This window comes from Penicillium atrosanguineum (genome assembly GCF_028827265.1).
Source record: "Penicillium atrosanguineum strain IBT 20685 chromosome Unknown utg000002l_segment0_segment0, whole genome shotgun sequence".
Lineage (NCBI taxonomy): Eukaryota > Fungi > Ascomycota > Eurotiomycetes > Eurotiales > Aspergillaceae > Penicillium > Penicillium atrosanguineum.
The window spans coordinates 1,837,146-1,864,080 of record NW_026623134.1 but is presented as its reverse complement, the minus strand read 5'-3'; the positions used below and the strand labels follow the sequence as shown (position 1 = coordinate 1,864,080).

Here is a 26,935-nt window from a genome sequence, read left to right as displayed (position 1 = left end):
AGCGTGTCATCCTTAGTGCAGGGGCCATGCTAATCTTCTCTGTATATTTTCATTTGACCAAATGTCCCGAAGGACAAGATAGGTGTCCTGAATGTGAGTTATAACCGACGATGGGTGGCAGTATCTCACCGCTTTCGGGATCTCTTCTTTTTGCCCATACTTGGGCGGTGAGTGGTGGGGGTTTGCATACAAACGGTTTCCATGGAGAGAATCTGCTACTCGGCGTAAAAAAAGCCTGGCAATCAGGCATGGAGGAGCAATGTCCAGACTGAGGAGGTGAGGAAAGAAAGATCAGATTAACAGGAATCAAAATGACTGAAATGAGGGGTCGTTTCGCTTAGCGCATGTGTGGGAGCGCCCAATTGCCCCACGCAGAACCTTGGAAAGGTCCGGGGACGGTACCCGCTTTCCGTGAGTACTCTGTGTGCCATCTTGACTGGGATGTATGTAAGAGCGTCGGATGAAATTCAAATGGATCAGGTTGAGAAAATGGGTAGTAGGCCCGGAGATGAACCGGGACACTATATATTCGTGATTGAGGGCAAGCAATGGTCCATCTACAACATGGATCTACGTACGGGTTTGGATGACAAGGTAGAGTTGAAGAAGATGCCCGGTCTCAATTGGTTGATGTAGGTTATACCGATGTACGAACCAAATGCGTGAAGATGAGAATCAAAAAAGAAACCTCATCAGAGGACAGGCAAAGACGTCCAGAGTCATGGCGCAACTTCAGTGCCGCCAGCACAATGATATGGAAAGGCACCTTTCACCTTTCCGCTCTGTGCAGAATAAGGTAAAAAAGGGTTTCCATTCAATTTGAAGCTGTTTCAGGACGTAAAGCAGTTCCCACGAAGTCGCGACTCATCCAGGGTCATGGCTCCCCTTCTGTGTTCTCCGACTCGTGGTAACCGATTCCGCCTGAGACATACGAAGAAACGAGTTGCTCCAGCCAATGGAGCAGACAAAACAATATATGAGTGTAGATGCTCGAAGTACCGAAGCACCAAAAAAAAAAAAAAGCGATGGACGCTCCAAGTGTAAATATTATCCATCCCCCCATTCGGGCCGTGGTATCTGAGACGAATTCCACGAGACCAAGGGAAACTCCTCGCGGCACTCGGGCTTTGGCTCGCGAGGTAAAAACCCTGGTCAGGACAGGCAGTACAAATATTCTCCCCTTTACAAGTCAAAAGTGAAAAAAAAAATGTAACCGCGCGACCAGCCGAGGAGCTCAGGCGTGGCTACCAACGGGAAGTTGGTGAAGTTAGCACACCGCGAGAGGCGGCGACTGAGGAAAATGAAAGCTGGGAAGCGTTGTGAACGCTTCAACCGAAGGCAGCAATTTGCTCGAGAAGGCTTTGAGTGATCTTGGCCATCTCGACGGTGCCTTGAGTGACGATGGCGACGAGGTCGACTTCGGGTGCGTCTTCGATGATGGTGTCACCTTCGGCATCGTAGTACATGCCATCAGAGCCCAAAATGGGAGCGACAGGCTCGATGGGTTCGTCGAAGAGATCAGGTTCGTCAAATGAGCGGTAACGCGAGGTCACCGGGACTGGCTGTTGCTGTTGCAGCGATTGGTTTTGATTGTTGTCACGGCTGCGGCCACCACAATATCGGCGGCTGGAGTCGTGACTGGAATTAACAAATTGATGGTTTTGGTAATTGGAGACCTGATAATCGTTCTGACGACTTTCTTGCTTGGAAAAGTACGCTCGGGGACCATTGGTTACACCAGGGCGATGGCTTGAGTTATAGCCCTGGGTCTGACCTTGTTGGTAACGAGGCCCTGAGGGAGGAGCTCGCCCGTAGTTGTTCCCAAGTCGATAGTTCTTTCAAACAGTCAGCTTGATCATGCCTTGAGGAGATGGTCAGATTACCTCTTGGTGGAAAGTCCGGTCACCTTGGTAAGGGCCGCTGCGGTAGTTGGAGTTGTGGTTACCGTGGTAGTTTTGACGACCGTAGGTTTTTTTTTGATCTTGATTTTGGGTTTTGTGATAGTGAGAATTCGACCGCGAGCCTCGCTCGTCTCTAGGGATCCGGGGTCCTGAGCCATTTGTGGAATGTGGAAGCAAATCGGGTCGAGGCCCGTCCCGGGGGTGGTATTGACCCAGGCGCCCGTCAAAAGAGGAGTAATCCATCTTTAATTGATATCGGACGAAGTGTGATGTTTTGTCAACCCTGTCTCAGTACCCAGAAATCGAACAAGAGAAGCTCCGAACCCGTGATCAAGGACTGGTTTTCAACTTCAGAGGCTCCCACGATCTTGTGAATCCGCACGATTAAAAGAGATTAAACAATTTTTGAAGTTTGAAGTTTCAAGTTAGAAAGATTTGGCAGGCAAGAAGGAATTCACAAGGTAATGGCCCCCTACAAGTCCAGCCACTGGAAACAGGATAAGAAACTTGGGCACACTGGAACGAATCTGGATATGAGGCTGAGGGAAATGGTTCCTTCAGATGTTGGATGTGGAGAGAGGAAGAAGAGCTGCGCGGCGAAGTGTAGGATGCAAGTATAGTATGCAGGATGACCCGGCTCATGTAAGAGGGTGAAGAAGAAGGAGAAAAGAAATAAGAGAGACGCGAGAATCTGGGGTAGCTGAGGGCAGGCCTGATCCGAATTGGATTGAGAATCGGGATGCAATGTCCCAAGTCCGATGCCCAGGAGAGGATTAGCTGTTTAAGCGCCGGCGAGGTGGCTGTGAAGGCTAGGAGATCGAACCACGGATTTGCAACGGGATCCTAGACTGAATCAAGTAATGGTCTGAAAAGTAAGATGAAGGTGTTCTAGTTCAACCCAAAAATAGAATAGTGTAGTTCAGGCAAGAAGATCGTATGCCAGTCCGGACTTAGCCCTAAATGGACGACCGCAGTTCATTTAGACAACGCTCGCGTATTCGGTAGGTCTCGGGGTATGAATGTCGTAAGGCTTGCACACAACTCAAAGGAGCGGCGGAGTGTAGAAATCCGTTTTCGATATCGGTAGGAGACGGCTATGCTGAATACCGATGTATGACGGAAGGTGAGTATATCTCTCAAGACGGTTTATGAGTACAATGTGGGAGAAAAGACAATGTCAAAGCTGTCAAGTTAATGCTTTTTTCTTAAACTTATGTATATAGTAGAACCGCAGTCCGATATAGCCGTCTTTAATGGCGATCGTCATTAAAGAAAGGCCACTCCTTTGACGGCTCTGGTGCACCCGCTGAAGCTCCTCCTTGGGCCTCGATTAGACCAGCGTTGGTAGAGCTTCTTCAAATGAGGGCACATAAGAATATGAATAGCCTGAACAGATCTCAGAACAGACCTAGGAGCAAAGCAGGGATAACGGCGTAGAACACAATAGGTGCCTCGGTGCACCAACTGTCATATGCGAAAGTAGGCCTATGAACAAAGCCGCAGACAAAGGCGGGGAAAATAATAATAGGGTATGGTGAGCCTTTGCCATTTAACGGGTCTTCTTATATCTCCTTGTCTTTACATTCGCCTTCGTCTCTGTCGTTATCTCGCCATCTCGTTTCGAGTCATGACCCGTCCTAACGCGCTTCTTTCGGTGCTCAGAGTTGTCCGGGGACGTGCTCTCGTTGGAAACCATACTTTCTCGCTTGCGTTTTTCGGGCTTGACCTCATCTTTTTGTCGCCGACGTTCTTCCTTGATTCGTAGTCGACGCTGGACTTCTTCCGAAATATCTTCTGTCTCGAGGGAACCAGAGGTATGGTGGAAGTCCTCAGCGACCGGGTGGGAAGTGATGTCGCGCTTTCGTTTCGAGACTGGAACTTCTGATTGCCAGGTTGTTTCGGACTCTGTAGTCGTGGTATCTCTCTCTTTCTCGGTCCTTGGTCGCTTCCTCTGGCTCGTTAACTCGACATCCGTGGACTGTGGGGTGGGTGTTTGCCGAGCATGCGTCTTGGAAGTTGACGAAGAGGCGAAGAAAAAGGGATTCTCATGCGGTTTCTCTGTAGGGACATTATTAGATTCAATGAGCAGATAGGGATCGGCGTGGTGCGTTTCAAGAGGAATGTCGATGAACGTACTGGTCAACTAGTAGGCAAGTATTAGTTGTAGCCACACAACTCGGAGTAAACGCAGTAGAGTGACAAACCATATGTTTCCTGACCACCTTAAACTGGTTCATTGTCTGAATCGTCTTGTTCACCATTGAGGAGACAGCGCGAAAGGCCTCGCCGTCCTGTGCGACATGTCGTTTCACCGAATCCAGCATTTCCAGATGGGCCGAGAGAACGTTTTCGTGGCGCGAGAAGATCTTTTCAGTGAGGTAATATGTTAGCAAGCTCTTTTTTCAGTAATGAAAGGCAAGCTGTGCCCCTCGCTCGCATTGTTTGGGCCCACGCGACGGAAATTTGGCTATGACGACATACCTCTGCCCAGGGGATCGAAGCTGTGTTGGTCTGAAAATCATTGAATGGTGAGTTCGGTTGACCATGACCGGTTCCATTCGAGTAGAAGTTTGCGCCCATATTGTGAGGCCTCGAGGGCTGGAAAGGATGTCGAGAAGCTTGCAAGGATCGGCGGAGAAAACGGAGCTTCTCCGCGCCAAGAGTTCGGCGATCGATTTAAAGCAAGTGCGACTTCAAGATGAGACTACAATCGCTTCGGACATAAATTTCATGAAAATATCCATTTCTCATCCTTGAGTGAATAGTTCTAAATTATTGTGTACAGCCCGAGTCATTAAACGCCATCCATGCCCATAATCCTTGCTATGGAGCAAAAAGAATCCCCCGCTAGCATCATACAATTACGTTAATCACCATGCGCCAGCATCATTGTCAAACCGACCCAGCTCTTTCTGTGAATCCTCAACATCCTTCTTAGCCTTCATCCGCATGTAGAAGATAGGGCAGTCGCGTGATGAGCAAATGACCTCACAGTGAAGACTACCCTGGCAGCGCTGACATTGTGTCCAGAGTCGTCCGAATCGAACTTCGAGATCAGATGTCTTGGTCAAGGCTTTGGTGTAGAGCTCTCCGAGACGTGGCCGGCAGTTCTGACACACGGCACCATCCTGCTCCTCCTTGCCCGAGAGCGGCTTCTTGCAGCCCATGCAGGTCTGGGTCTTCTTGGTGAATTTCATCAAGCCACCCAAGCTGGGCGCAGCAACGGAAATAGACCGAGTGTGTTCACCCGTCAGCAGTTGATTGGCCTTCTTCTCACCCAACATGGGCTCGAATATACGACCAAGCGGGTTGGCAAGCTGGTTGTCTAAGTAGTATTTGGTATCGATGGGGATGTTATTTTCCAAGACGTAAATGGGATCTTCGGCCCGCTCGTAACCTTTGGAGTTGGCTGCACCCTTGATCATAACGTAGGCCACGCGGTCACCCAAAGCAGGTGCAGAGCCCGCGTCACGTTTGGTCATGCGCTTGGCCAGCTCGACGTGGGCCTGCTTGCCAGCGTACTCCTTCTGTGAGAGGGCCTTGGTGATGACCAGCTTCGACATATCAACCTTGTTCTGTAGGAGGTCCGAAATGGTCGACTTGACATAGCTATTTAACAATATCAGCTACTGTATCACAGAACCGAACAGTCATTTACTTACTCTTGAGCGCCATCGACGTCTCTCTCGATGAGAATCTTGTTCAACACTGTCTCGATGACGTTTTGGACAAGCAGACAGTTATCACGACGCACGGTCTCAATACCCTTGGTGTCCATCTTGTCGTGCTTGGTGGTGTTGGTCCAGTAAAGACCGGCATACCGCTTCTTGTTGATCAGCAGATAAGGGAAGTATACCTTTTCGAACTCAAGCTTGATAGGTTTGATGAACTTGGATGAAACTAAATCTGCGGCCTCCTCGCCGAGTTTCATTGCGTCTGCCAATTCAGTCACTCCAAACTTGACCATGACTGAATCAGTATCACCGTAGATGACCTGGGCGTCGTGAGAGTAGCCATTGGCGATGGTATAGCGAGATTCCACCTCCTGCTTGGTCTTCTCAATCATCTGACGGCCATAACTAGTTGTACTACTGGCAATGGGCAGACAGGGCAGCTTTCCGACAGTAGCACCTGTTAGACCGTACACACTGTTTGCGCTGATCTTCAAAGCAAGCTGACGACCGTTCAGCACAGCCTTTTTGAAGGGATCCTTCTCAGTGGCCAGCTCCTTCTTCGCGCGTTTTCGCGCACCCAAAAGTTCCTCGAGAATCTGAGACAAAAGACCCTTGCGGACTTTAGCGGTGCAGAACATGTCTCCGTTTGGCGTCACGATGTAATCCTCATCTTTCTTGAGGCCGAGCTTCTCGACACTGGTTTTGTTAAGAAGGGTAGTGTAGCAGAGGTTGTGCGCTTGAATGATAGAGGGATATAGAGATGCGAAATCGAGGGTCGCAATTGGTACACCGTAGTATCCTCGCTTTGGTTCAATAACGGTCGCACCCTCATAGTCCTGCTCGTCCTGAGATTTAGAATTGGGAATGACAAGCTGTTCCTCCCGAGCCTTCCGGAACAGTTGACTGATAAACTTGACTTGTTGGCCGCGAGAGAGCAGGTACATGAATGGAACACCCGTGACTCTTGCCATCTCAGTGTAGTTGACAAGACACATCAGTTTGTCCATCAATCGTTGTGGTAGATAAGCATCTTTCAAGCAGTATACCGCCAAACGGCGACGAGAGTCTGGTGTTCCATTGAACAATTCTGTAATCATTGTGTGGTGGACATCTTCTTTTTGCTCACCCAGGAATTCGTACGACACGGAATTGAGGGTATAACTTCGGAGTTGATGATCACGTTGCACCAATTGCAAAAGATCAAGCTGGATTCGGCCGTTGGTATTTGTCGTTTTTGTCTCTCGGTTACCCATCTGCTTGCTAGAGAAACTGGACTCCTTGGCTTCCGTCTTCATCTTCTGCAGTCGTGTCCAGTAAGGAAAGTTGGTGCATTTTAAATGTTTTGCCCGATCCAGAAGGTAGGGGAAATCGAAGTTCGCAATGTTGTAACCGATAATCACATCGGGATCAACCTTCTGCACGAAGTCTTTCCAGGCCATGAGCATCCTCTCCTCCTTGTCGAATTCCAAAATCTGTGTGTTGACAATGAGACTGGTAGTATCAAGACAAAATACGTTTCGGACGAAGGGCTTGCTGTCTCCGTATCGAGAGACGACATTGGCGATCTGAATGACGGGGTCGACGTCAGGCTCAGGGAAGATACCTTGCCGTCCAGCACACTCAATATCAAAAGACAGGACACGAAGGGGGGCCATCTTGGCCCATTCACCATTGGGCGCATGGGCGATCATGTCACGATAATCGATGATAGCCTCTAATTGACAAGTTGACTGCTTCTCATCTTCTGGGATAAGCTCATATTTCCCGGCCTTTGCTTCGACCCACGACATGCCGTGCAGGCCCGTGTCGATCATAAATCTCAATAGATATTGAATATTGTCGAAAGTGAGAATTCCACTGTCAGAGCTGCTCCATAGGCCCTTGTAGTTCATGGTGCCACTGCCGGTTTCCAGAGCGCTACGTAGTCTGGAAATGAACCTCGGGTCCGTGACGGTAATCTTGAGGTACCAGGTTTTCTGGTTACCCTGGAATCCATAGATGTTCTCCCGTAATGTGACCTCCACACGTTGGATGGCCGGGGAATTTTGTGCCAGTTTGGTCTCGAGGAAAGCTTTGTAGGGCTGGCAATCCTCCTTGGTGAAGCCGACGGGGGCAGCGATGTAGAGGTAGTGTTGGAACCCGGTGACGTGAAGCAAGACTGATTGGCCGGCCTGCGAATGCTTGTTAGATACAATATGACTCGACAAGACAACCGGCTTAAAGGTGAAATTACCTCGGTGACACCGAAGAGACGGACAGCCATCTTGTCTCCAGCCATTCGTCCTTCCTCCGCATCAATCTGCTGGAAACAGATATTATCTGTTGCTGGATCGAACACTCCAAGAGGAGGGCGTTCCCATTGCTGGTCCTTCTCGGCATTGCTTTGTTTGAGATCGTTGATATCCTGGGTCATCTTCTCAAGAACCTCTTCCTCGAATGTACTTTTTTGGGGCTGCGTTGAGCCGAATCCTTTCCGGAAGGGTTTCTGTGTAAGCGGCTTGAGCCCACCGGACTCGTTATCAAGCTTGCGCTTCTTCATTGCGTTGGGAGACGCGAAGGCGTTGAGTTCCTTGTTGGTAGCGTCGCCCAGAACCCGCTTCTGGGGCATGATAGCTTCAGGCATGATGACAACTCAAGGTATATGGGTACACCTTCGAGAAGTCGTGGGGAAGGTGAAGCAAGTGAGAAGAGAATGTGTTGGGCGGGCAACTAATCAAGTCGTGTCGCACGTCGCGCCCTCGACGTGACGCTCTTAACGCGTGATTTGTCACGTGGCGATAATGTAAGATAGGCTTATCGTGTATGAATTGGCGGTACTTTGGATTAGTAGCTAGCAACTATCCTTGTATTAGTACTAATACTAGCATGGGTTGGACTTGAACTCTCTCGCTCCTAATTGATCTCATCTGGCCGCATCAATCCCGACTCGTAATTCTCCCTTTAATCAATGTCTTGATGTAGATGTCACTGCGGCAGCGGCCGGGAAGCGTGTTCTGCCGGCAGAAACGAATGGTTCGTCGCTTTTGCCCCTTCGCCCTTGGCATCGCCATCTGTAATCTCAACCATTTTCAGATTTCCTCGAATCGTTGTTTCAATATCCGACTCCTTGCTGCATACATACAGTCTCTGACTGTTATAGTTGCCTGTTTCGCGGTGGGCTTAAACGCAGCCCGCCTACGCCCTGTCAGAGACACTTGGAATCCGATGGAAACTTGAGTCAATCATCGCCTGTCTTGGCCCCGGGCATGTTAACAGCTGGCTTCATATGATATTTATCTACCGTGTCCTCTAGGAACCTCATGGCAGTCTTTTTTGACTATCGTGTACTTACTTGATACTTTCGGTGCCGACTTCGCTGTTTGTGTTCGCGCCCGCCAAATCTATATACCCCACTACGACCGGGTGGAAACATTTCTGATTTCACAAACACCTGTGCAGCGGTTCTGAAAGGACATCTCATTGAATGATTTTGCCTATAAACCTTGTTTCCATGGCGTAGGCATGATTTTGACTTGAGTTTCCTTCTCTTCTTGGCTCGCAAATACCAATACCTATCAGCATGTCAATGTTCAGGTCAGCCGCCGATATCTCTTCGTCTGACCCAGATTCAGAATCCGACACAGGCGATCACCATGAGCCCCCATCGCCAATCCTAAGAAGCGACCCCAGCTCTGGGTCTCGACGAGCTAGCAAGGACCGATCCTCTGAAAAAATGGCATCTAGCAGCAGTGTGGATGCTTCAGTCTCGCTAGACGATTTGTCTATATCACAGGATGCGCTGGACATTAATGTTGAGCATCATGGTCACATGGTGACCACTGCCCTGTTGGAGTTTTACTGCCAAACCCGAGCCGCGGAGATTCTCAATGTCCAAGCAGGGTCTAATAGACGATTTACCCGACAATGCCCCGAGGCCCAGTACCTAGGCAAGAAACTGTACGAGTACAAGTCTCAATTCTTGTCATCTCATGGTGTTCTGGCAGAGGGGATCGACCGAGAAGAGCTTGGCGCTACAAGACAGACCTACCGTGATAATCTTGACTTCCTCGGCCGCTCTGCGCTTGAAGAATTCAATTTGAACGAACCTCAACCGCGATCTCCAATTGAAGGCGGCGAAGAGATGGCATTGGTAACAAGGTATCAAAACGGAAGCAATTTTACAGAAAGCGGCGCTCAGTTCTGGAGTGCCGAAAGAACTCACCTTCCTTCAATTGGCAAGGTTGACGTGCTGGACGGAATTCCCACTGGTGCAAGACCACTGCCGCAGCCTTCCAGGCCCCTCTTCGGCAGCTCACCGGTGAGCATGCCATTGTTTAATCAGCCTTCAGCCCCATCTTTGAACCTCATGTCGCGCTATGCGGTCGAGTTCAGTGAGCTCAAAGTTCTTGGGCGAGGATCGTTTGGCGAGGTGTACCATGTCACGAATCACATAGATGGACAAGACTACGCTGTCAAGAAAATTCCTCTGAGCCAACGACGCCTTGATCAGTTACAATACGGAGGACAGAATCAGCTAGAGACCATCATGAAAGAGATTCGGACCCTTGCCCGCCTCGAGCATACTAATATTGTGCGGTATTACGGTGCATGGGTGGAACAGGCACATGTTGATCTTTCTAAGTACCCCATGGAAGATATTCATAAGGGACTCAAGAGTGATACTCGAGTACCCTTCGAGCAGCAGACGCAGGGCTACGAGTCCTCGCGGAGTGAGATATATAGCCAAGGCTCGAACGAGCCCAGTATGGGTATCGTGTTTGAACACTCTAGGGGTTCAGCCATGGATTCGCCCTCAAGTTCCGTGCCCGGCTCCGTCCCAGATGAGTTCGGGTTCCACAACAGGATACACCGTTTGCACAGCCACGCCACCTCATCTTCTTGCCGCTCGAAGAAAAGCTCTGTTGCGGGTCTAGAGGACGATGATGATATCGAGTCCATTCCTCGGAACTTCAAGAACCCCTCATATGGTCAAACATCCACATACGGAGGAACGGACGACATTTTCACCGATGGATTCAGCCAGGATCAGTCTAAACTGCAGGTACAATGTCGTTTTAAACCGAATAGTCAACCACCACCAGCTGTCATTCTTCACATCCAAATGTCGCTCCATCCGATCTCTCTTAACTCTTATCTCAACTCTCAAGCTGCATCCAGTCCCATCGGTGATGCTCCTTCCCGACGGCATTGCTTCCACATGATGCCTTCATTGAGACTCATGCTTGACATTATTTCTGGTGTTGAGTATCTTCATGCAAAGGGCATCGCTCACCGTGATTTGAAGCCAGCGAACATCTTCCTGTCTTTGCCTGAGAACAGCGATCGGATCATTTGCGGTATTTGTTGCTCCGATCAAAATTCCCCAACACAATTTTGTCGACCACGGATCGGAGACTTCGGCCTAGTTGCTGATATCTCTCATCTTGATGGGGCTGCGGCCGATAATGCGGTGACACCATACCACGATGGCCCTAAGATTCAACGCGTCGTGGGAACTGAGTTTTATCGCCCACCAGCCATTAGCGATCCATCGAGTCCGACCTCAGACTACTTTGAAGATTATAAAATCGATGAAAAACTCGATGTCTACTCCCTGGGAGTTATTCTGTTTGAGCTTGTGTATCGATTGAACACGAAGATGGAGCGCCAATTAGTTCTAAACGAACTGACTCGCGGTTCTATCTCTTTCCCTGACGATTTTGCAGCGAAGATAGACTATGGCGAAACGCAGTTGGATGGGGGTGATACGGTAGCCGGCGCGTTGATGACCTGCATCCGAGGGATGTTGACGCCTCAGTCACGAAGACGGTGGAGCTGCCAGGAAGTTAAAGACCACCTGCGCAAGACTCAAAAGGCCGTGAAGCGATTGCAGCCGCGGAATTGATCTTGTCAAAGGACTTTATTTCATAATTTAATGCTCGTCTATACCCTGCATAAATATACTGCATACTCTTCTCTCACAGCAAGTGTACCGACGTGAATGACGGGCTCATTTTCCCTGAATCTCTTTAGTACCAATGGTTTCTGGAACCTCTCTCAATACAATTGTTCATTTCTTTCTAACTGTATCGGAATAATACTATGCATAAAAATAAGTCGCCTATATGGATTATCTTCCACCGTGGCGCGCGTGTGCAAGTGATCGACATCTTCGGGCCTCGGCCTGGTGGAGCTTCTTCACACGCACCTGGGCCGAGTGTTCCTTCCCCGCATTCAAATACCATCTTTCCGGTTCAAGATGTGAAACTACCTGGAACCAACTTCAACTTGATTTCCAGAATCCAACTATTGCATAATGGCGCGTTCTCTCCGCGCCCCGACAGCGCCCTACAGTGAGCCCCTTCTACCCCAGCTCGACGTAAGCAACCCCTACTACACCGACTTGCACCATAACCTCCGCGCCTGGGTCCGCGATTATGTCGATACGTCCATTGCACCCTATGCCCAGGAGTGGGAAGCTGCTGGACAAGTCCCCGAGTCTGTACGACGACGCCATTGCGAGCTCGGCTTCAGTATTGTTCATCCCCTCACTACCCATGAGAATGCCGCTGGATTAGCACTTCCTGGTAATGTGCCTCGCGACAAGTGGGATACATGGTGTGGGCTTATTGTGGGTGATGAGCTCACGCGCGTCGGGTTTGTTGGTGTAGTTTGGGGTCTGGGTGGTGGGAATGGAATCGGATGTCCGCCTATCGCTAAATTTGGCACGCTGGAGCAGCAGAAGCGCTGGTTGCCGGGTGTTGCGAAGGGTGACATTAGGTTCTGCTTGGGAATTACGGAGCCGGATGGTAAGATGACTGTTGAGAGGGGTTGGGTGCAACTGAGCTAATATTTTTGTGTTTTACTATAGCTGGCTCCGATGTTGCCAATATCAAGACCACTGCCAAGCGTGAGGGCGATTTTTATATTGTCAATGGCGCGAAGAAGTGGATAACTAATGGTCTTTGGGCGGACTATTGTACCGCTGCAGTACGTACGGGTGGTCCGGGGAGAACAGGCATCAGTTTGCTTGTTATCCCTTTGGCGGCCAAGGGCGTCACTCGCCGGCGGATGTTCAACTCGGGTGTGAATGCTAGTGGTATGCGTATCGCGTGGGAGCTGCAAGTCTTTTTGATTTAACATAATGGCAGGGTCAACATTCATTGAACTAGACGAAGTCCGCGTCCCAGTCGAGAACCGCATCGGAGAGGAGGATAAGGGATTCCCCTTGATCATGTCTAGTGGGTTTTGATGTGCATGAAGGTAATAGAAAAAGCTAATTGTATGATCAAGACTTCAACCCCGAGCGTTTGGCTCTGGCATGTGCATCCCTGCGATTAGCCCGCGTCTGTGCCGAAGACGCATTCAACTACGCAATCCAGCGCGAGACCTTCGGCTCCCCTTTGATTCAAAAGCAGGCAATTCAATCCAAGATTTTCAAATTCGGTTTAATGATTGAGCCAGCCTACGCATTTATGGAACAATTAGTCAACATTCTCGAGCTCACCAAAGACCAACCTGTTGATAATGTCAAAATTGGTGGTATGACTGCGCTGTTGAAGGTGATGTCCACCCGAGCCTTGGAGAAGAGTGTCAGGGAGGCACAGCAGATTTTCGGAGGTGCGGGATACAATAAGGCCGGCAAAGGAGCACGCGTTGAGCAGATCAGTCGCGATGCTCGTGTCCATGTTGTTGGCGGTGGAAGCGAAGAGATTATGATGGGCCTTGCACTCCAAGAAGAGACCAAGGCACTGAAGACGCGGCGACAGGCACTTGAGAAGCGACAGTCGAAGGTTTGAAGGTGCTCAATTGAGCGCCATGTGGAGAGCTGTCAATTTGTGTTGTATCTATGTACCTATACGTACCGGATTTTCCCTGCCAAGTGGGGCTTTCCTATTCTAGCAGTTGCCGCTTTTGTAGGGCGCTCAGTTTCAGGCACAGTGAAACCGCGTCACGAACTTCAGCCTCTTCAGCGGGATGTGGCAGAGCTGGAGCGGAGCAGTAGCCTTATCCGCTAGACCAATAATTACCAGTCACTATTGAGCCACTACCAATTCGTCCAACCACAGATCTGCATCAGCAAAACCCTGACCCACTAAACCGGCAAACCCCCGGTATCACCGCCCCGAGAGGAACGATGTCTCACTTGTCGGAAATCCACCGAAAATATAAAAGGGATCAATGACTCTCCGTATCGTCCTCTCAAGATCAATGGTCAGATCAACGATTCACTACCGGCACAGAGTTGGCTACGCAAATACATGCGATGTATAGGCCGACAACAAAGAACGAGTGGTGGCTGTGTGGTGTGCTGCTCACACAGGCTATCTTGACGATTGCCCTTGAAATGTACGTTCCTTATGTTTCCTTGACGGCTGGACTGTCTACGCTGCAGCCATAGACTCGGACGCTAACTTCGACGTCAGCTACATCCTCGTGGAATGGCAAGCATGGGTTACTCCCCAGATTGTTCAGGTGACGGTGTCAGTGATTATTCCGATCAATCTCGATGTTCTAATTTTTGCCTGTCTCTATGAGTTCATTCTTGCTTTAGATGCGATTCATCAAAAAAACAATATTCTACTTTTTGCAATCTGCATCTCCAATACCTGCACTTTTGTCTACTCTGTCATGCAGTACCAAATGATGGAGGAGAACACCATGAGGCTATTTGATGAACGCTATGGGTATCCAACCTTGGTAGATACCACCCGCAATGTGTGGCCTCTCATCAAGCCAGCAGAGATCCTTGTAGCAATCTTCACGGGATTAGGAACTCTGCTGATCTTCCCAATTGTGTACTTGTTGCATAAGGAGTATTCCTGGGCGATTTACAAAGTTGTCCACGGCGGTCCCAAAACACGAATGCGTTATCTGGCGTACGAGGTAAGATTTTCCCGTCGAAGTTCCTTAGATCTTCCTTGTGCTAATTAAGTTAAATTTCTTCTTTCTGATCTACACAATTGAGTATACTCGAAGGACGACTGGACTACCCTAGTTCAGTATACACACACGTAGACCGGCCAGTATACCAGGAAGGAAGGACTAGATATATAAGGACGCTCTTTACCACACCTGTATTTAGTTCCTCGCGATCAATTGCACCTTGTTACTTGGATTCTGTCTTCACAGTTCTATTACAAGCCAAATATCCTGCAAGTAGAGGAGCACCTCTTGAACTGGCCTACTTGGAGCTCTATCTGGCACGCCTACAAGACTTACTCTAAAGGACTTGAGCTCGTGTAAGTCTCCGTACAGCGATGGTACGATTATGAGTCGGAAATTTGAGGTACGTATCCGTGTATGAGGGAACAGCTTACAGTCGCCATTTAGCAACATATAAAAGCTTCTGGACACAAGAAGCGTGACTTATGCTCGAATCCAGGGCCTTAATAGCGAACTCGCCCAACAGAAAAATCGGCATCTGGTCAAAGTATAGGATGGGGTGTCCCAGTAGGTGATAGCACAAAGCCTTGAATATAACAGGCGTAATGCTTAGGGGCGTGCTCAATCTTACTCAGTGAGCAAAAAGCGGCGAGGGGGTGAGCACTACATCGGAAAGGGAAAGCCAAGACTTGCCAGACATTATCCTGAACATATGTCTTCACTTTTAGTTTGATTAGAGCACGCAAAAAATTTAATTGTGTATTCAGTAGGTACAAGCATTAGAGGCAAAAAACCCGCCTTTTCCAAGGTTTACACCGCATCTAAGATAACTGGGCGCTGCCGTGTGCGGGGGAGTAGAAGTCGAGTAGCTCCGCCGCGGTGCGTCCTAACGTTGCCTAACGTCGCCGAGCCATACTTAATCGAGCAAATCCTGATGATGATCCCCAAGAGAACCATTCAGTACCCTCGGGCAATCTTTCGGATGCTCCGAAGTTCATCCGGGCCATGCGACGTCGCAATCTTCAATGCGGGGAATGTGGGACCTTGAGCTCCCAGCAAGGAAGTTGATCTCGTGCCTTACGAAAATAAATAAAAGGGCGGCGTCTGGCTCCCCAAGCATTTGAGCCTCTGAAGCCACTAGTCTACTCGTGGGGCTGATTTTTTTCGTATCTTTGACATGGGTCCCAAAAACATTGCGACGCTCCTCGGTTGGGCCGCAGTCGTCACGGCTTCATACAGCAATCGGCCTGACTATGCTGGGCGCTTTACTTTCGCCGCCCCATATGACCAGTCATTCCTGGAGGGCTACTCCATTCTGAAGCATATTGGCGGCCTTGGACCGTATAGCAATCGCATGTCATATGGCATTGGACGAGATCCTCCCGAGTCCTGCGCGGTGGATCAAGTGATCATGATCAGACGCCATGGCGAGCGGTACCCACAAGGAAGTGATGGCGAATACATTGAAGCTACCCTGAAAAAGCTGTATGGTTTCGATGTGGAGAACTGGAAGGGTGATCTCACCTTCTTGAATTGGTGGCAGTACTATATGGACAGTGAGGGTCTGTATGGGCTGGAGACGGAAAGCGGCCCTTACAATGGGCTTTTGACAACATATAAGCACGGTGCAGAATATCGTGTACGTTATGGCCATTTGTGGGATCAGAGCTCGGACAAGATTGTTCCCATGTGGACCAGTGGGTTTGAGCGCGTCGTACAGACTGCCCGCAAATTCGGCGAAGGTTTCTTTGGATGGAACTACACCGACTCTGTCGCTTTGAACATTATCTCGGAGAGCGAGGAGATGGGGGCTAATAGTCTTACGCCTGAGTGTCCTGGAGATACCGATACCCAAACCTGCGACAGTCTCAGCCAGGATCTGCCAGCATTCCGCGTCGCTGCTGAGCGATTCAACAAGCAAAATCCGGGTCTCAACTTGAACTCGACAGACATTTTCCAGCTAATGTGTATGCTTATTGAAGGTCCTGTATCCCGTAATCTAAACTAACACGATATAGTCATGTCTGTCTTTGAGCTTAATGTCCGAGGCTACTCTGACTGGACTAATGCCTTCACACTCGACGAGTGGAAATGGTTTGGCTATACCCAGGATCTGCAGTTCTACTATTGTGCTGGGTAGGAGATTTGTATGCAATCCGTTTAAGAAATCTTCTAAATCTTTCCTAGCCCTGGAGATCCTTACTACAAGGCCGTTGGATCAGTCTACGCCAATGCTTCTTTGACCTTGCTGAACCAGGGACCGGCGGAAGTTGGCGCCATCTACTTCAACTTGTGAGTATTCTCTACTTTGTCACAGCCAAGGCTCCTAATTTATTTTCAAAAAAGTGCTCATGATACCAATATCACGCCAATTTTGGCTGCCATGGGTATCGCAACACCAAGTGAAGACCTACCCCTTGACAAGATTCCCTTCCCGTCTACCTACGAGATCGGCAATATCATGCCCATGGGTGGCCACCTGACACTAGAAAGAATGAGCTGCAATGCAACAGTAGCCACAGAGAAGGGAACCTTTGTTCGGGTCGTGCTCAATGAGGCCGTCGTCCCTTTCACGTCGTGCCAGGAGGGGCCCGGGTTTTCATGCTCGCTAGCGAATTACACCGATATGGTCAGCAAGATGCTGCCTGACTTTGCATCGGAGTGCAAAATAAACAGCACTGTGCCGCAGCATCTTTCGTTCTGGTGGGATTACAACACCACATCAGCTTACAACCACCAGACTGCGATGTATATACCTTACCAGGGGGATACCTATGTGTAGGTAGATAGGGTACTGTGTGGTGTGCCATGGTTCCTTTTTGATCAAATAAGTCAAATCAAACGAATACCTAGGCCCCATTTCTCAATTTTGGAATGCTTCTCGGCTTCATCTGCACACTGCTGTTTCTGGAGAAGCCACCAGACAGACAAAAATAGCTGACTTATCAAAGCCAGGAGATTGTCTAGTAAGGATACCTTTTTCTCTCTTTTTTTTTTTTTTTTTGGATTGACGCTTTGCCAAGATCTTTATTCTCTGCTGCTTGCTATGTACTAGAAACTTTTACCTCGGAAATATATACGTTTATCGTAGTCTATGTATTGCGTCAGTCAGGAGTCAAGGTAAATCGAATAAAACAATTACGCAAGCAACCAGCCGACCTTCCAATAACAGATCCCTTGGCCGACCGCGGAGTTAAGATTGATAATTGATAATTGACAGCTCCTTGATTTGGCTTGAAGTGATGGTGACTTTCAGATTTCTTCTTCTATCTGCCTCTTAGTCTCTCTCTATAGCCATTCTCCCACGGCCATTTTCTCACGAAGGCACTGAATTATACATAACTCAGACCTCCATCAACACCCAACACTTGACCCGATACAAAGCTAGCGCCAGAACTTGCCGCAAAAACGATCACATTCGCAACCTCCTCCGCTCCTCCGTTGCGCTTGATGTACTGCTGTGCCCGGAACTTCTTAGTCAACGGATGCTCCTCGGGAGGGGCATAATCCGTAGCGATCGGTCCCGGGGCAACAACGTTGACAGTGATGCCCCTCTCCCCCAACTCTTCGGCCCAAGCCAGAGTCAAAGTATTCAAGGCTCCTTTCGTGCTTGAGTAGAGGGCTGCTTGTTTAGCCCCGGTGCGCGCAACGACGCTGCCAACATTAACAATGCGGCCGCCAGGAGAGGCGATGTGGGGAAGGGCAGCTCGCACCAGGAGGTGCGGGCCTCTGACGTTGGGGTGGAATAAAGCGTCAAAGTCCTCGACCACGGCCGCCTCAGTGCCCTCCTGGAAGGTGGCGTGACCGGCATTGTTGATGATGATGTCAATCTGGCGACCTGGGAACGCCTCCAAGGTAGCGCGAACAACATCGTCTCCGAAGCTCAGGGACCCCGCGTCGCCTTGGACGACGGCGACTTTGACCCCAAGCTCGCGAATCTTGGTGGCACTGTTCTGGGCCGCCTCCTTGTTCAAATTGTAGTGGAGGACAATCTGCAACATCGTCAGCTCAGCCTGCTTTCACCACACGGCGTGACGTACATCAGCACCGCCCTTGGCCAGCGCACAGGCAGTCGCGAAGCCAATGCCGTTCTGCTTGGCGCCTCCGGTGACAATGGCAAGTTTGCCTTTGAATTCTTGGGCGGCCATTTCGACGGTTTTACAGATGAGCGAGACGGAAGGTTGATCAAGAGGGTTGGTGAAGCTTGTAGTGAAGCAAGATGTAAATCGAGACGACAAGCAGTCTCTTAAGTACCAGGCAATTGCGTCAAACGTTCGGCGACTTCGGCGACGTTCGAAGCCATATCACGCCAAAAGCGGGGGTCCACTGATGTGTGCAATGACAACTGCTGAAGGTCAAGATCTGACAAACTCGCCGTCTACCATTGTAGCCCTAGACAAGTTATCGGGCAGGCGGAGGCCGCTGCTCTCTTGCTTAAACCACGGTACGGATTCTCAATGCAGATGGAAGTAGGGGAAACGCCTGAGCAATCTGGACCTACTTTCCCCTGACCACAGTCGGGGAATCTAACCCGATTTGCGGTGCAACAAGTGCGCGTTCACTCAGCGCCATCGCTCGCCGGCCATTGGTGAGGCCACCGAGAAAGACAAGGAAAAGCTTTGTAATGCCGCGCTGGTGATGAAATGAACATGATTACCAATGTCTCCGTCTGCAGGAACTTGATCTGGTGGGGCGCGGATCCGGGTGGAGCCTTATCCAGGGCCGTTTCTGGACCCGGAATATAAGTTCCTCGTCGACTCGGGGACCCAAGTCCACGCCAATGACCAGTGGGCGATGAATCACCATGGCGTATTTGCACTCAAAACTGTGCGTCTAGCTACGGAATCTGTGAATACCGAGGCGGCTGCTGTGCCGATTGGTCCGAAGGGAATCGATGAATTATTGAATATGGTGGATAGAGACGGGGGTTTCCAGAGGTAGAAGAGGAGCCAGGCCCGGTCCACAGCCACCGAAGAAGGGAGGCGAAGCGCCGAAAATGCAAATGTAGGCCTACTTTGCGCTTTTGTTGACTACCAACTCAGATACAGTTGAGCTCAAAAACAGTCTCCACTCGCGCTTCGCTTGTCGGCCCGTACTCGGATCCTCGCGAATCCAAATGAAACTACTTGACAACGCTCGCTTAGCAGTACCTTAGTCCAGAGCGTATTGGATTTGAGGGTCTCATGAGGCAATTCAATCTAACTTACCGTATTACCGATGCAGAGAGGCAAGAGGAGATTGAATGAGCCGATCAGCCTGAGCATCGGGCAGGCAAAAGGCGACAAGGCCAGAGCACCAAACAGAAAGAGAGCGCCAAGAAGGAGCAGAGGAAATCTGGGACCTAGGTGTCAGAGATATTTTATTGTCTCCGTGAAAGAATCGAATAACTAATTCACTTTCGAGTATGGAACGTTGATTCCTGAGGCAGAAACAAAAAGGCGGCGACGTCACGGATGTGGGGAAAGCCATCACCGCTCCTCGTCAACACCCACGCCAAAGCCAACGCGCTTAAGGGTCTCGTCGCCCTCTATGGAGAGCTTTGACGACGTTACCCTAATCGGAACGGTGGTCTCCGACCCATCCCCCTACGATGAACCTCCCCCTTCGAGCAGCGAGGCCAAGCACTCAAGGAAGCCCTCCGATACGCAGTCTGTCGAATTAAGCACCCAATCTTCGAACCCTTTGGACACAGGCCGTGCCTCTCAGGGCAGCACAGAGATAGCCCAAGATACTGCACTGGCTTCGGTATTCTCACCAGAAGATGACGATGAAGAACCACGCATCGCGACATCCTTTGAGCGGGAGTCATCACCCGTCTCTGCGCAGAAACGCCGCTCCGGGGTGGATATAGAGGATGAGGGCATTAATCGGATACACAAGTTTACGCTGTATGAGACTGCCACTCGATTTTACATGGTCGGCATCAACCTTGCCGAGACCCGCTTCCGGATCCTCAAAATCGACCGCACCTCGGAGTCGGGCGAGCTGAGCATAACAGAAGATGATATGATTTATTCCAAAAGGGAGATGGTACACCTCCTAGACGCTATCGACGACGGCAATAAAAGTACTGGTGGATTGAAGTTAAAGTGCAGTGCGTGGGCATTGCTGGGCTTCATTCGATTCACAGGCGCGTACTATATGCTATTGGTCACGAAGAGGAGCCAAGTGGCTGTGCTCGGTGGCCACAATGTTTATCAAATCGATGGAACAGAGCTTATCCCACTGACAACGGCGGAATCCACGCGGCTGAAGTCTGAAAAGCAGTCAGAAGAGGAGAGGTACAAAACGATCTTGAACAACCTTGACTTAACCAGATCCTTCTACTTCAGCTACTCCTACGATATTACTCGGACGCTCCAGCATAATATCTGCCGGGAGCGAATGGAACGCCGGGATGGAGTGCAACGAAGTCAGCACGACGATTACAACACCATGTTTGTTTGGAATCATCATCTGCTTGCTCCAGCACTCGGCGCTCTCAAAAATCCCTTCGAGTGGTGTCTTCCGGTAATCCATGGATATGTAGATCAGTCAAAGATGAGTGTCTTCGGTCGCTCGGTCTACATCTCCATCTTTGCTAGACGGTCTAGATTCTTCGCGGGAGCACGCTTTCTCAAGCGCGGTGCGAATGACTTGGGCTATGTGGCGAACGATGTGGAGACAGAGCAAATTGTTTGTGAGCAGACAACGACATCATTCCACTCTGCAGGGCCGACAATGTATGCGAATCCAAACTACACATCATATGTGCAACACCGTGGCAGCATTCCTCTGTACTGGACCCAGGAAAGCACTGGCGTGTCACCCAAGCCAAGCATCGAGCTCAACCTGATCGACCCGTTCTACTCTGCCGCAGCCCTGCATTTTGACAATCTGTTCGAGCGATATGGGACGCCAATTTACGTCCTGAACCTCGTCAAGCAACGCGAGAGAACGCCACGGGAGTCGAAGCTCTTGCATGAATTTACCAACGCAATCAATTATCTGAATCAGTTCCTTCCTGAGGGCAAAAAGCTCATATACAAGGCCTGGGATATGAGCCGAGCTTCGAAGAACCGGGAGCACGATGAAGTCATTGTGACATTGGAGGGTATCGCTGGCGACATCATACCGAAGACCGGGTTCTTCAAGAATGGTCAAGATGCAGAGTCAGGTCTGCAGCTTCAGAACGGCGTCGCGCGAACCAATTGCATTGACTGCCTTGATCGAACAAACGCAGCACAATTCATCATCGGCAAACGAGCACTTGGCCACCAGCTTCATGCACTTGGTGTCATCGAAGGGACGACTGTTGAATACGATACAGATGCGGTCAACCTGTTCAACGACATGTGGCAGGACCATGGAGACACCATTGCTATCCAGTATGGAGGCTCCCACCTAGTCAACACTATGGCAACATATCGCAAGATAAATCAGTGGAGCAGTCAGTCGCGTGACATGGTCGAAAGCTTTAAACGATACTACAATAATTCTTTTCTTGACGCCCAACGCCAGGAGGCATACAACCTCTTCCTTGGGAACTACATCTTCACACAAGGTGCTCCCATGCTTTGGGATCTTTCGACTGACTACTACCTGCATCATACCGACCCCAGAACTCACCTGCAAAAGAAAAAGCCACATTACATCAATTGGTACACGCCTGAGAACTTGAAAGAGCGAGAAGCGCCCCCTCTTCCAATCAGTCCAAAGGAACCACTTTCTCATTTCGACGACTACTGGCTGGAATACTACCGTCCCCTTGCCCTCTCCACTCTCTCCAAAGTCTTCTCTTATAAGATGAAATCTACTATCCCCTATGCTCCATTCCGCCCTGGGCAAGTTCCTCCAGATCTCAGTCCCTTCGTTCGCCGCATCTCTCAAGATCAAGTCCAGCGTCACCAACCACCCCAGCGGAGTGTGAAGATCCAGGAACCTTCTGACAACCGCGTGCGCTATACCCCATCCACCCCAACGATTCCGGAAAATCCCCTTGACTGGTCTCGCCAGCCACCATCATCCTCAAAACAAGCTCCTGCTATTGGTATTATCAAAGAACCAGCCTTTGAGTTGTACCAAGGATCTCACATCCCTCCGATTAACGCACCACCTTCTTCATCTACCCCGAGCAAAGCACTTATCGCCCAATGGACCCTCGGACAGCTGGTCACCGATTCACTGAGCCCCTCAGTCACCGCAAACGAGGCAGAGGAATATGAAATGTACATCAATCACCCCCTCAAAGTTCCACTCGTCGTGACATCCGAAAATACAGACCACGGCCTCAGCGAGGACATGGTCATCTATGCCAACAACTGCAATGTGGAAGAGGCGGTTCTTGAAGCTAGAGCCGGAGGGAACATTGATGATTACGTCGAATTTCTGACTGTCTCGGAGGAGGGACTTACGGTCGTTAGTGAGGACTATGAGAAGAAGAGATACAAACGCTATCGCCAGTGGCTAAGGGGGAAAAGTCTCTTCAAGCAACGCGTTGACGTGTAATGACCATAACATATCGAGTTTTCGATCTAGCATTCCAGTTTAAGATTGATACCCCAATGCATTCTGATATTTGGAGCTTTAGCATATTCTATCTTGGTAGTTATATTGAAAGAATTCCAAACTATGAAGCCAATCAATGCTCAAGCTTTGACATCAGCCAGCAAGAGATTCTTTAATTCCGCATCAACTGCAACAAGCTCATCTAGCTCCTTGTCCATGTTATCTTTCGCCGCCAACTGATCTGCGTCCTGGACACCTTCAATCACAACCGGATTCTGCAAAGCATGTTTCAACAAATACACAGCAGCTTGAATCTCACGCTTCAAATCCGCAAGCTTGTTGGCTGTTGCGTTGCTTGGCTTCTCTCTACTTTCAGTGATAACATGTAGCCAGCACACCGTCAGCCCCGCTAAGATCTCACCACGCCATTTCCAGATTCGAGGATGGGCGTTCAGGATCACGGCTTTGGTGGCTGATACTGAGGAAAGAAGAAGTTCGGGATGAGCTGCGCCAAAGGGATTTGAAAGTGTCGGGTACAGAACTGGGACGATTTCCTGGAGGTACTTGGTAGTGTGGATTCCGAGTTCCTTGATGAAGATGCATATCCAGTTGAGAAGGAAGGTGGATAGTCGGGGGTGTGGGAATGAGGTGGGGGTAGCCACAGAGATAGGCATTGAAGCGCTAATGTGGTGGAAAGAGGAGATGAGGTTCGATCGGAGGATGGTCGTGAGGCAGGTGGTGTATTCGTCTTCCTTGTTTTGAGGTTGTTTCCTGGGGGGTTTGTATGCTGTCGTGAATAGGGCAAGGAGTGCTGGGTAAGCTGCTCCTAGAATCTTCAAAGAGCTCTCTTCCGGGGTGATGGATGGAAGGGAGAGGAGACATGGTGTGATCGCGTCTCGGAAAACAGAGGCAAGGTTGGTTCGCAGGAGAATGTCAGAGCCGCTCTCTTGAATCGGCTTCAAAATCTGAACGAGCAATTTCAAGCCAGTCGCCTTAAAGTGGACGCTGCTGTCATCTATCATAGCTAGGATGGCTGGCACTAGGAGAGGGAAGTGTGCCTCAAGTTCGGCCTTGTCAGTGGGCTATGAGGCTGTTAGTATCTTCAGCAGATGAACTCGTCTGGAGACATACCTTGTATTGTGAGATGATCCACGACAGTACAGATGCCGCATATATATCAGTGTTTTTCCAAGGCCGGGTGCTATCGTCCAGACTGCTTCCATCAAAACGTGTCGGCGGCACAGGATGGAGGTTCTTCCGGCCTTCACTCGTGATAGCAGGGTTCTTCGTCTTGGCGAAGAGAGGCCTAATCTTTTCTCTGAGAACACGTTCGATAATAGGCCACGGCTTAGATTGGCAAGTCGCGTTAAGATGCATGTCGGCTTCCATAAGGGAGTCTTCCGTGGTCCATGGATCTTCCTCTGAAGTAAAGCTAGCCACTGCCAGAATGACATCTGGCGAGCTGGCCACCGAACGGTCTCGTAGACCTGGCAATAGTTTGTTGAGCGAGTGAATCAGCGTGATCGCTAGTTCTGATCGCAGGCGGGATTCTTCTTGGGCTGTTTCGAGTTCTGTGGGAAAGTCAGAAGAGTTTGCGATTTCCCGTGACTGAAAAGTTACCGTCAGTGATCTCTACATTGTCATCATAGTCGACGGCAAATGCAGCTGTCGGCAGAGCATGGCTACTGGCCCATCTAAACAAGTTGGACACTGCCTCGACCTCGTTTCCTTCCAGCGGCTTGGGACCTCCGTCATTCGGCAGTAACTGATCCCAAGCTGCGAGGTATTCAATTGCCGTGAGAAGACTCTCGCAGACCTGGGTTGCTCATTAGCCGTGTATAAATCTAGCATGCCTACGGACTCACAATCAGATTGGTGCTGCTATCGTAGGCCGAGACGTTCTGCCACAGATGGTAGAGATCATTTTGGGCGGCCACAACAGCTGCGGGAAGGCAAGGCGGAAGATTCCCCGGATCGCGCTGCAGGGCATCGCGGGCCTGTTTTCGTAGTTTCTCCATGGTGGGGATGCTTTACAGTACGGAAGGTGTGGTTCAGGAATAGTTAAGGTTGATTTTCTAAAGTTGCTGATTCAGTTCCCCACTTCAATCTTCACAACCCCAACTCTGCGCGACGTCCCGCAAGCTGCTGCAACACCGTTTCTTGAGTCGTGTCCGGGTTTAAAAGCTGCCATTCAAGAACCATGGTGGTCGCCTTGCTCATCCAAGGCCCATTCTTGGCGCCTAGGCTCTTCATGATTTCACCTCCATTTACAACAGGCCTCAGTTCGCAGACGCCTTCTAGGTCCTGCTCTATAATATATGCTAGGAATTGGTCGTACTCCCGGATCACTGGCGACGGTCAGTAATAATCAATGTGAGTGAACACGGTTGTCTTACCTGCAGCAAAGTCGCGGCCTTGCATGACTTCTTGAAGCATGGCCAGAACTACACACAGCTTCCAATCCTTGCTCCAAGTCCGAATCTGCAGTCCGACCTTCTGTCGGATTTCTGCGGGCGTACCCTTGATCTTGTTTGCGAGCAGGTCGGACTTCCACTTGATGATGTCTTTGTAGTGTGCGGCTCCATCGCGAAGAAGGGTAAGGGTTTTGTTATCGGAGCGGAGGCTTTCTCTGGCAACCTCGACTGCACGTTCAGGGAAGGATCTATTTTTACGGTCGAGTCCTTCTCGCTTCGGTACCGAGCACCAGGGAGCAAAGGTCGCGATAATCCAAGCATAATACGTGCTAGTCACGTCGCGTAAGAGAATCTGGCGGAGACGGTCTGTCACGAGTTGGACCTCTTCCCCGCCCTCGGTCGAATGCAAGAAGCGCGCCAGCGCGTTGTAGCCAATAGACCAGGTCGAGGTGTCGGCAAGGACTTCGTCTTGATGATTGGCGAAAATGGTAGGGTAAAGGCCAAGGCGATCGATAAATTGCAAAGCGCTGCAGGGATCGGGGCCTGGGAGGAAGCTTGTTAGGAACTGATTACTTGCACTCTCGTATAATACTCACCACGCAGCATCTTGTCCAACTCGGCCCAGACACGCTCTTTGCTGATCTTGAGCTTCAATGCGATGCCGATATCCTCATTTTGCATTGCAGTCTCCGTTCCTGCCTCGATTTGGTATCCAAGCCTGCTTGCGAACCGAATCAAGCGAAGCACCCGAAGGGGATCGTCCTTGAAGGTCTGGTATGGGTCCATTGGTGTGCGAATAATTCGCTTCTTTATATCCTCCAGACCGCGCTCCGTGAGATCCTCCAGTCGGGACTCGTTCAAGTTGTAGAACAATGCATTGATTGTAGCATCTCGTCGCAGCGCATCCTCCACTGCTGTTCCAAATTCCATCTGCGGGTTTCGGCTATCTTCTGTGTACGTTTCTTTGCGCAAGTTGACCAGATCGATATCCATGCCGAAAATTTTTGTGGTCACTGTCTCCAAATGCTTGGACTTTTCCGGGTTCGCCTCGATTTTGTGCAAGCTTACAATCGCGTCGCGTTGTCCATCGGGAAGAGCTTGTTTGTACTTATCGAGGTTCTTTGATTTATCGAGGTACTCCTTCAACAACTTGCCAAACTGGTATCCCGTCATGTTGCTGATCCCCACATCGATGTCATGGCTGTCAACCCCGAGGAGCTTGTCACGAACCCAGCCACCGGTGAATCGCAAGACGGTCTTGGACCGATCGAAGTCATTGTTCTTTTGATCCTTCTCATGTATGTACTGCGCAACGTCGAGGAGGAGTGTTCGGAGTGTTCTCTCAATCAGAGTAAGGTGGATGGCGGGGTGAGTTTGATCCATTGCTTTTTTTGACCTACCCCGAGCCGGGGAGGTAGAAATGCGTCGCCTTTTGGTCGCTCGTTCTAGGAAGTCTGATTCAGACTCAGGGCCACGCATGGAAAGGCACCAGGTAGCTTGAAGTGTATGGAGAGGAGGGTCGGATCGTGGTTGAAGGGTTCTCGCTCCGGCAGGAAAGGTGGAGTATGGGCGACAGGCCTCAAGTGCAGACTTA

At 50.0% G+C, this 26,935-nt stretch overlaps 11 protein-coding genes across 11 annotated transcripts; 5 read left to right on the top strand and 6 right to left on the bottom strand.

Annotated features, from left to right (window-relative positions):
- Window positions 1–1,328: 1,328 nt before the first annotated feature.
- N7443_002462 (cyanate hydratase) lies at window positions 1,329–2,059 on the bottom strand (the record flags this gene model as incomplete). The annotated part of the gene is made up of 3 exons (XM_056882518.1): window positions 1,329–1,638; window positions 1,737–1,835; window positions 1,884–2,059. 3 exons carry the CDS (start codon window positions 2,057–2,059, stop codon window positions 1,329–1,331), a joined length of 585 nt encoding a protein of 194 aa, XP_056744359.1.
- A 1,391-nt stretch (window positions 2,060–3,450) lies between these two features.
- N7443_002461 (uncharacterized protein) lies at window positions 3,451–4,481 on the bottom strand (the record flags this gene model as incomplete). The annotated part of the gene is made up of 3 exons (XM_056882517.1): window positions 3,451–3,909; window positions 4,106–4,267; window positions 4,383–4,481. The coding sequence occupies 3 exons, from the start codon at window positions 4,479–4,481 to the stop codon at window positions 3,451–3,453; spliced, it is 720 nt and encodes a 239-aa protein (XP_056744358.1).
- Window positions 4,482–4,771: 290 nt separating this feature from the next.
- Window positions 4,772–8,198, bottom strand: N7443_002460 (DNA-directed DNA polymerase delta POL3; the record flags this gene model as incomplete). The annotated part of the gene is made up of 3 exons (XM_056882516.1): window positions 4,772–5,510; window positions 5,564–7,746; window positions 7,809–8,198. The coding sequence occupies 3 exons, from the start codon at window positions 8,196–8,198 to the stop codon at window positions 4,772–4,774; spliced, it is 3,312 nt and encodes a 1,103-aa protein (XP_056744357.1).
- Window positions 8,199–9,134: 936 nt separating this feature from the next.
- On the top strand, window positions 9,135–11,459 carry N7443_002459 (putative protein kinase; the record flags this gene model as incomplete). Its single annotated transcript, XM_056882515.1, has 1 exon — window positions 9,135–11,459. The coding sequence occupies one exon, from the start codon at window positions 9,135–9,137 to the stop codon at window positions 11,457–11,459; it is 2,325 nt and encodes a 774-aa protein (XP_056744356.1).
- A 411-nt stretch (window positions 11,460–11,870) lies between these two features.
- N7443_002458 (acyl-CoA dehydrogenase family protein) lies at window positions 11,871–13,353 on the top strand (the record flags this gene model as incomplete). The annotated part of the gene is made up of 4 exons (XM_056882514.1): window positions 11,871–12,363; window positions 12,426–12,653; window positions 12,706–12,795; window positions 12,848–13,353. The coding sequence occupies 4 exons, from the start codon at window positions 11,871–11,873 to the stop codon at window positions 13,351–13,353; spliced, it is 1,317 nt and encodes a 438-aa protein (XP_056744355.1).
- Window positions 13,354–13,772: 419 nt separating this feature from the next.
- On the top strand, window positions 13,773–14,488 carry N7443_002457 (DNA polymerase delta catalytic subunit; the record flags this gene model as incomplete). The annotated part of the gene is made up of 2 exons (XM_056882513.1): window positions 13,773–13,903; window positions 13,981–14,488. The coding sequence occupies exons 1-2, from the start codon at window positions 13,821–13,823 to the stop codon at window positions 14,486–14,488; spliced, it is 591 nt and encodes a 196-aa protein (XP_056744354.1). The 5' UTR covers window positions 13,773–13,820.
- Window positions 14,489–15,617: 1,129 nt separating this feature from the next.
- N7443_002456 (histidine phosphatase family protein) lies at window positions 15,618–17,222 on the top strand (the record flags this gene model as incomplete). The annotated part of the gene is made up of 4 exons (XM_056882512.1): window positions 15,618–16,407; window positions 16,459–16,576; window positions 16,628–16,732; window positions 16,787–17,222. 4 exons carry the CDS (start codon window positions 15,618–15,620, stop codon window positions 17,220–17,222), a joined length of 1,449 nt encoding a protein of 482 aa, XP_056744353.1.
- A 550-nt stretch (window positions 17,223–17,772) lies between these two features.
- On the bottom strand, window positions 17,773–18,588 carry N7443_002455 (SDR family NAD(P)-dependent oxidoreductase; the record flags this gene model as incomplete). The annotated part of the gene is made up of 2 exons (XM_056882511.1): window positions 17,773–18,432; window positions 18,481–18,588. 2 exons carry the CDS (start codon window positions 18,586–18,588, stop codon window positions 17,773–17,775), a joined length of 768 nt encoding a protein of 255 aa, XP_056744352.1.
- Window positions 18,589–19,969: 1,381 nt separating this feature from the next.
- On the top strand, window positions 19,970–22,927 carry N7443_002454 (phosphatidylinositol-3,5-bisphosphate 5-phosphatase; the record flags this gene model as incomplete). Its single annotated transcript, XM_056882510.1, has 1 exon — window positions 19,970–22,927. The coding sequence occupies one exon, from the start codon at window positions 19,970–19,972 to the stop codon at window positions 22,925–22,927; it is 2,958 nt and encodes a 985-aa protein (XP_056744351.1).
- A 140-nt stretch (window positions 22,928–23,067) lies between these two features.
- N7443_002453 (Tti2 family protein) lies at window positions 23,068–24,945 on the bottom strand (the record flags this gene model as incomplete). The annotated part of the gene is made up of 4 exons (XM_056882509.1): window positions 23,068–24,009; window positions 24,059–24,498; window positions 24,548–24,743; window positions 24,793–24,945. 4 exons carry the CDS (start codon window positions 24,943–24,945, stop codon window positions 23,068–23,070), a joined length of 1,731 nt encoding a protein of 576 aa, XP_056744350.1.
- Window positions 24,946–25,285: 340 nt separating this feature from the next.
- Window positions 25,286–26,724, bottom strand: N7443_002452 (tRNA adenylyltransferase; the record flags this gene model as incomplete). Its single annotated transcript, XM_056882508.1, has 2 exons — window positions 25,286–25,884; window positions 25,938–26,724. 2 exons carry the CDS (start codon window positions 26,722–26,724, stop codon window positions 25,286–25,288), a joined length of 1,386 nt encoding a protein of 461 aa, XP_056744349.1.
- Window positions 26,725–26,935: the final 211 nt, after the last annotated feature.